Below are 7,171 nucleotides of genomic sequence, written 5' to 3' on the forward strand. Positions count from 1 at the left end.
GTGTGTGCGTGTGTGTATGTATGTGTGTGTGTGTGTGTATGTTTGTGTTTCTGTGTGTGCGTGTGTGTACGTGCTATACGCGGATATACGCGCAGGTACTCACGGCAGGTACTTGGTTGGAATCTCGCCGTAAAGCAGTGGTAGTGGTAGTAGCTAGTTATAACTCGCAGTGCTCCCCTATCTCTCTGTGATTCCCCTCTCTCTCTCTCTCTCCCTCTCTCTCTCCCTCTCTCTCTCTCTCTCTCTCTCTCTCTCTCTCTCTCTCTCTCCGCTCTCGCTCTCGCTCTCTATATCTCTCTCTCTCGCTCTATCTATCTATCTATCTATCTATCTATCTAGCTAGCTAGCTATCTACTCTATCTATCTATCTACCTTATCTATCTATCTACTCTATCTATCTAATCTATCTATCTATCTATCTATCTATCTAGTCTATCTATCTACTATCTATTTACTATCTATCTATCTATCTATCTTATCTATCTATACTCTATAATCTATCAATCCGAGATAGGGGAGCACTGCGAGTTATAACTAGCTACTACCACTACCACTGCTTTACGGCGAGATTACAACCAAGTACCTGCCGTGAGTACCTGCGCGTATATCCGCGTATAGCACGTACACACACGCACACATACACGCACACACAGAAACACAAACATACACATACATACACACACGCACACACCGCACGAGCCACAGTTCAAACAAACGTCGAAGAACAGATGATGAATATGGTAACTATTTCGATAAGTTTTATCTCGTTTCTTCAGCAAATATCACTACTCGGGTCTATCTTAGACTTCGCTCTCCAATCCTCCATATCGCGTTTTATTGAGTGCTACTATGTAAGTGTTAGAATGTGGTCAACCACGACTGTATGCAGTATGTACGTAGAATGGTGGAAATCCGGGGTGGGGGGGTACTGCCAGATTTATGCAATATGTGAGAAAACGGAAGGAAGAGTGAGAACCAAACGCTAGTGGTAACTGGATAAGAATGCACGTGCCCACGCATACATACACGCACACACACACACACACACACACACACACACACACACACACACACACACACACACACACACACACACACACGACACGGCAAACACACACACACACATGCACGCACATACACACCCACGGACGGGTCACAATACACACGTGTGCAGCACGCACGTCGCAGCGCCTCGAGGCTCACGTACATACACACGTTGTGCACGCACGCACGCAACCAATTGAGTCACACGCCTGCTGCACGCACTGCACGCATGGCACGCACATATCTGCTCCTCTCTTTTTCTTTCCAACATCCTGTTGTGTAACGAATGAAATCAGGCCAGCCGCAGTAGTAACAGCAATCACCGCAGCACACACAGTAGCAGCAGCAAACATGCAGCCCAGCAGCAGCAGCAGCAGAGCAGTAGCGAGCAGTTAGACAGAGCAGTAGCAGTAAGCAGTAGAAGTAAGCAGTAGCAGATAAGCGCAGTAGCCCAGTAGCATAGCAGTACAGTAGCAGTAGCAAGTAGCCAGCTACGCGTAGCCCGTAGCCAGTAGCCAGTAGGCAGTAGTCAGTAGTATAGTAGTAGTAGTAGTAGTAGTAGTAGCAATAGTATGGCAGCAGCAGATGCAGCAACAACATGCCAGGCATCAGACAAGCAGCAGCCAGCAATACACAACAAGAACAACAGCAGAGCAGTAAGCAGCGCAAGCAGTAGGCAGTAGTAGTAGCAGCTAGCAACAGCAAGCAGCAAGCAGGCAGCCAGCAGCTGAGTAGCAGTAGCGAGCAGCAGGCAACAACAAACAAACAACAGGCACAGCAGGACAGCAGCACGCACAAAGAAAAAACAACAACAACAACAAAAACAACAACAGCATTAGCAGTAGTAGTAGTAGTAGTAGCGAGCAGCAGCAGTGTAGTAGGCAGCGCAGCAGCAGGCAGCAGCAAGCAGCAGCAGCAGCGCAGCAGCGTAGCAGTTTAGCAGTAGCAGTAGGCAAGTAGCAGCTAGCAGTAGCAGTAGCAGTAGCAGTAGCAGTAGCAGATAGCAGTAGCTAGTAGCAGTAGCATGTAGCAGTAGCAGTAGCCAGTAGCAGTAGCCTACAGTAGGCGTAGCGTAGCAGTAGGCAGTAGCAGTAGGCAGTAGCAGTACAGTAGCACAGCAGTAGCAGTTAGCGCAGTAGGCAGTCAGTAGCAATAGCAGTAGCAGTAGCAGAAGCCAGTAGGCAGTAGCAGTTAGCGCAGTAGCAGTAGCCAGTCATAGCAGTAGCCGTAGCCAGTAGCCAGTGGCAGTAGCGCAGTAGCAGTAGCAGTAGCAGTAGCCAGTAGCACAGCAGCAGAGCAGCGCAGGCAGCAGCAAGTTAGTAGTCATCAGCGAGCAGCAGCAGCAGCAGCACGCAGCTGGATAGAGTGTCTACCCTGCGTCCATGGACTGACTGAATGACTGACGTTGCGAGTATACGTGGTAACCGTAACGGATGCTGACGTCATGCTCGCGGCGCTCCATCGCTCCTCGGCTTCCGACGTCCACGCCGATGATAGTGGCGTGATTCGCGTGCGACACACCACGCGCACTGCAGGAGAGAGAGAAAGAAGCACTGCGAAAGCCAGTCAGCCAGCGGAGCACACACATAACAGTGAGAGAGAAACGTGACGATAGATATTGTGAGCTCGAGTAAGAGAACTCGAAAGGCAGAAGAAATGATAGATAGATAGAATAGATAATAGTAGATATATACTATATATATATATATTATATAATAGTAGTATTATATATATATAGGGTAGAATAGATAGATAGATAATAGCTGGAGGATAGATAGAGAAAGAGACTATACTATATATATATATATATATATACTATATATATAGAGAGAGAGAAGAGAGATGAGAGAGAGGCGAGGGAGAGAGAGGGAATGCACAGAGAGATTAGGTGGGCGCACGTGCGAGTTATAACTAGCTACTACGCACTACACTGGCTTCTACGGCGAGATTCCAACCAAGGTACTGCCGTGAAGTACTGCGCGTATCTCCGCGTATCACACGACCTGGAGCACGTACACACACGCACACACACACAGAACACACACACAGCGCACACCACACACCCACACACACACACACAGCACACACACACACACACACATACAACTACACACACACATCACACACACACACACAAGCACACACATAGCATACACATGCCCGCGCGCACACACACACGCACACGCACAACCACACACACACACACACACACACACACCACACACAGCACACACAATTCTCGGCAGGCATCTAACCGCGTGTCTACGTGTGTGCTTGCTTCAGGACTAAAAGATGACGGGACATCGGCGGGCGATGGGACCTACCCTCAGCATCCTCGTTGCTATTATCGGAGCCACGCTTTGCGGCGCGCCAACACGTGAGTACACAGACATATCGGTAATCTCTATCCACTAAATTCAAATAAGGCCTACTACTCTGCCTAATAATGTACGCTGGGCACGCTGTTTATATCGTACGCACAGTCGACACCGCTATACATTACTCCAGCGAAAGTGTCCTTTCTAAACAGGTGTCCGTATTGAACAGGTCTGGTTTTCTAGGGTTTGTGCATTGAGAGCATGATAACCCCACATATCCTTAGTCCTTAAAATTTAATGTTCTTGGTTGGATGTATTTGTAGCATAATCCTCCCACACGTGTATTATAAACCAATCATCTGTCGCTGCTACAGGCTCTGTTGTTCATGTGTGTTTTGTGCACCAGTGCGGGCGTGCGGCTACTTGTGTGTGCAGATGACATTTGACCCGGCTTTACAGGTGATTATAGCGAAGATAGAGTAGAGAAAACGATTAAGACTTTGGTAGTAAATACATTTGGCGTCGTATTATTACCTTTTTTTTACAATTTTATCGAGACGTTCCAACTTTCAAGTGCCTGTGGTGCTGTGCTGTGGTGGCACTAGCAGAGTGACATACGATCAGGAGTGAATAATATTTTTTTATTATAATTTTTTTAATTTTAATAGATTATATAATAATCAATTATTATTCAATTCTGATACGATCAAAATAACTGTGCAACCCCCCTACCCCCCCCCATACCGATGCAACTGTCACGATCGATATCTGTACAGAGTGCTTGACCACTCCCTCGTGATGACACTTGTAGTTGCAGAGTGAATGTACACGTGTGGTCACTGCGCCACTCTGTTGTTATACAGAGTGTGTGTGTTTGCTGTCACTCTTACATAACGACATAGACCGTTATACAGAGTTAATGTGTGTTGTTATCTGACATAACGCCATAGATCGTTATACACAGAGTGAATGCGCAGCGTGCGTGTGTGTGTGGTGTGTTGTGTGATGTGTGTGTGCCTGTGTAGCTGTGTGTGTGTGGCTGTGTGTGTGTGTTGTGTGTGTGCTGTGTGTGTGTGGTTTGTGTGTGTGTGCTGTGTGTGTGTGTGTATGGTGTGCTGTGTGTTGTGGTGTGGCGCGTGCGTGCGTGTGTGTTGCTACTCTTAAACAACGACACATATGTCGTTAAACAGAGTAGTGAATGTGTGAGTACTGTGAGATGACGAGATGGGGGTGATTGAAATGTATGACAGCAAGTGCAAGTGAGTTCGAGGTACAGGGACTACTCACACTATTACACTACCCTACACTACTAACTACTACTAACGTATTCCTTACTCACTACACTACCCAGCTACAACACACACACACACACACACACACACACACCACACACCCACACACACACAACGACACACACACACACAACACACACCACACACACACACAACAGAGCTCTTGCTTTTTCCGGCGTCTGCGCGAAAGGTGTAGCAAATTGCAACGACAAATTCTAGCGCTCTTTGATCGCGCGACCACGAGCGTGTACTATCGGCCGCTAATGTAATAGATGATCTGAATAGAGGTGGGCCTCCCCCGCGGGCCGATACCGCTGCTAAATGTTTAGTTGGGCGGTTAGTACGTGGGGAAGAATAGAGAGGAATGAATGCGAGCAGTAGTGTGTCCCTGCGGCCAGCCTCGTGACGATGGGTAACATGCCCGAGCAGCTATGCGAACCGCGCAGGTGTTACACCTTCCGCCGCGCTAGTTTAATTACGAGCTTTCGTATTTCTATTGCAGCACTGCAGAGAGGCCGTCCGTATGGTGCGTATGTGTGTGTGTGTGTGCGTGTGGCGTGTGCGTAGTGCGTGGTGTGTGCGTCGTGCGTGTGCGTGCTCGTGCGTGTCGGCTGCGCGTGTGTGTGTGTGAGGTGGCGTCGTGTGTGTGGTGTGTGTTGTTGTGGTGCGCGCGCGTGTGGTGTGGAGAGAGAGAGAAAGCGCTTGCGCGCGCGTGCGTGTGGATGGTGTGTGTGTGTGTGTGGTGTGCCTGGTTGCTGTGGCGTGCGTGCGGCTCTGCTCGACCCCGTGTTGCGTGCGTGCCGTGCGTGGCGTGTGTTTGACGACTTGTGGTGTCGTGTGTGTTACCGGTGTGTGCGTGTGTGGTGTGTGTCGTGGTGAGTGTGTGTGACGCTTGCCTGTGTGTGTGTGTGCTGCTGTGTGTGTGTGTGCTTGTGTCCCCTGCTCGTCGCCTGTGTGTGTTGTCGGCGCCTCAGGCCGCTCTGGTGTGATGTGTGCCTTGTCCGCTCGTTGCGCGTGCCGTGCGGCGCCGTCGCTGGGCTCGTGACCGTTAATTTGAGAGTGTTCTCTGAATTACCGTTCGTCTTCGCGCACCGCTATGTACATCGAGACACGTAAACAACTTACATACATAGACCTCCTCACCCACCCTGCAAAATGCCACGCCTTACGCGCTTAAGGTTTAAACGCGTCGTTCAACTCCATTCAGTAGTATACACTTTAAATCTGGATCAGACGGTATAAACTATAGCTGCTAGGGCCACCTTGCCAGGGCTATTCGCCAAGGGCGCCTTGGTTGTCATCGGTGCCATATGCATGAGCGTTGAAGTAAAGCGAACAGACTGGAGTAATGAGTGTGGAGAAGCGAGCTATCAATCATGCACGACTGTGTTTTATATTGTCGGAATTAAGTGTGGTTCCACTCTTTCCCCCATGTTTGCTGTTAGTGTAGGTGTAACAGGTCTGGGTCAGCCCTACGGGGTGTGTTTCCACTATTCCACCCATGGGAGCTGCTGCCTGGGGGTAGAGGAGGACTGGGTCAGCCCTACGGGGTGTGGTTCCACTCTTTCCCACATGTTTGCTGTGAGTGTAGGCGTAACAGGAGACCTGGGTCAGCACTACGGGGTGTGGTTCCACTCTTTCCCACATGTTTGCTGTGAGTGTAGGCGTAACAGGAGGCCTGGGTCAGCCCTACGGGGTGTTGGTTCCACTGTTCTCCCTATGGTATAGCTGTGACTGTGGGTGTAACAGGAGACCTGGGTCAGCCCTACGGGTGTTGGTTCCACTGTTCTGCCCATGATAGCTGCTACCGTGCGGTAGAGGAGGTATGGGACAGTCATGTGGGGTGTTGGTTCCACTATTCCCCCCATAGTAGCTGTGAGTGTGGGCGTAACGGGCCTTGGTCAGCACTATGGGCTGAGGTTCTACTGTTCCCACATGGCCGCTATGAGTTTGCGTGTAACAAGAGGTCTTGGTCAGCCCTACGGGTGTGGTTCCACTGCTCTGCCCATGGTAGCTGTGAGTGTGGTTGTAACAGGAGGCCTGGGTCAGCCCTACGGGTGTTGTTTCCACGTGAATGTGGGTGCCAGGTCTTCGGTGATTCTTAACAAGGCAGGTGTATATCCATCATGCAGAGGTGCTGCCACTTTACAACTGTTACAATTTTGGGGAAACACCAAACACATCCTGTATAGACAGGTCACAGGTGTCCTTTCTACAAAGGTGACCGCTAACACAAGTTCGACTAATCCAACTCTATATCGGCCTTACACAGGCAATCGTTCCGGAACTGCAGGCTAATGACGTTCAGTCCTGCATAATCAGCCTAATATGCATAATGAGCTTAATGAGGTATTACTTAATGACTGCTCACATATCCGTAGCAAAAAGTTTCGCAAAATAGAACCGGCGCAAAAATAGCGAAGCATACTTATTACAGTAACTATCGCACATATATATGTATATATACACACATACATACACATGTATATATATATATATATATATATATATATATAT

The 7,171-nt window shown here is 49.0% G+C and overlaps 1 protein-coding gene across 1 annotated transcript in view; it reads left to right on the plus strand.

Annotated features, from left to right (window-relative positions):
• Positions 1-2,584: 2,584 nt before the first annotated feature.
• The window catches only part of LOC106813815 (carbonic anhydrase 2-like), a gene marked incomplete in the record, with an annotated part of 29,345 nt that continues 24,758 nt past the window's right edge, over positions 2,585-7,171 (plus strand). Inside the window, 2 exon segments of the mRNA XM_014818042.1 lie at positions 2,585-2,688; positions 3,326-3,421. Coding sequence (XP_014673528.1) covers positions 3,337-3,421 — 85 coding nt within the window.

Source organism: Priapulus caudatus, unplaced genomic scaffold (assembly GCF_000485595.1).
Source record: "Priapulus caudatus unplaced genomic scaffold, Priapulus_caudatus-5.0.1 Scaffold828, whole genome shotgun sequence".
In the NCBI taxonomy this organism is placed as follows: domain Eukaryota; kingdom Metazoa; phylum Priapulida; class Priapulimorpha; order Priapulimorphida; family Priapulidae; genus Priapulus; species Priapulus caudatus.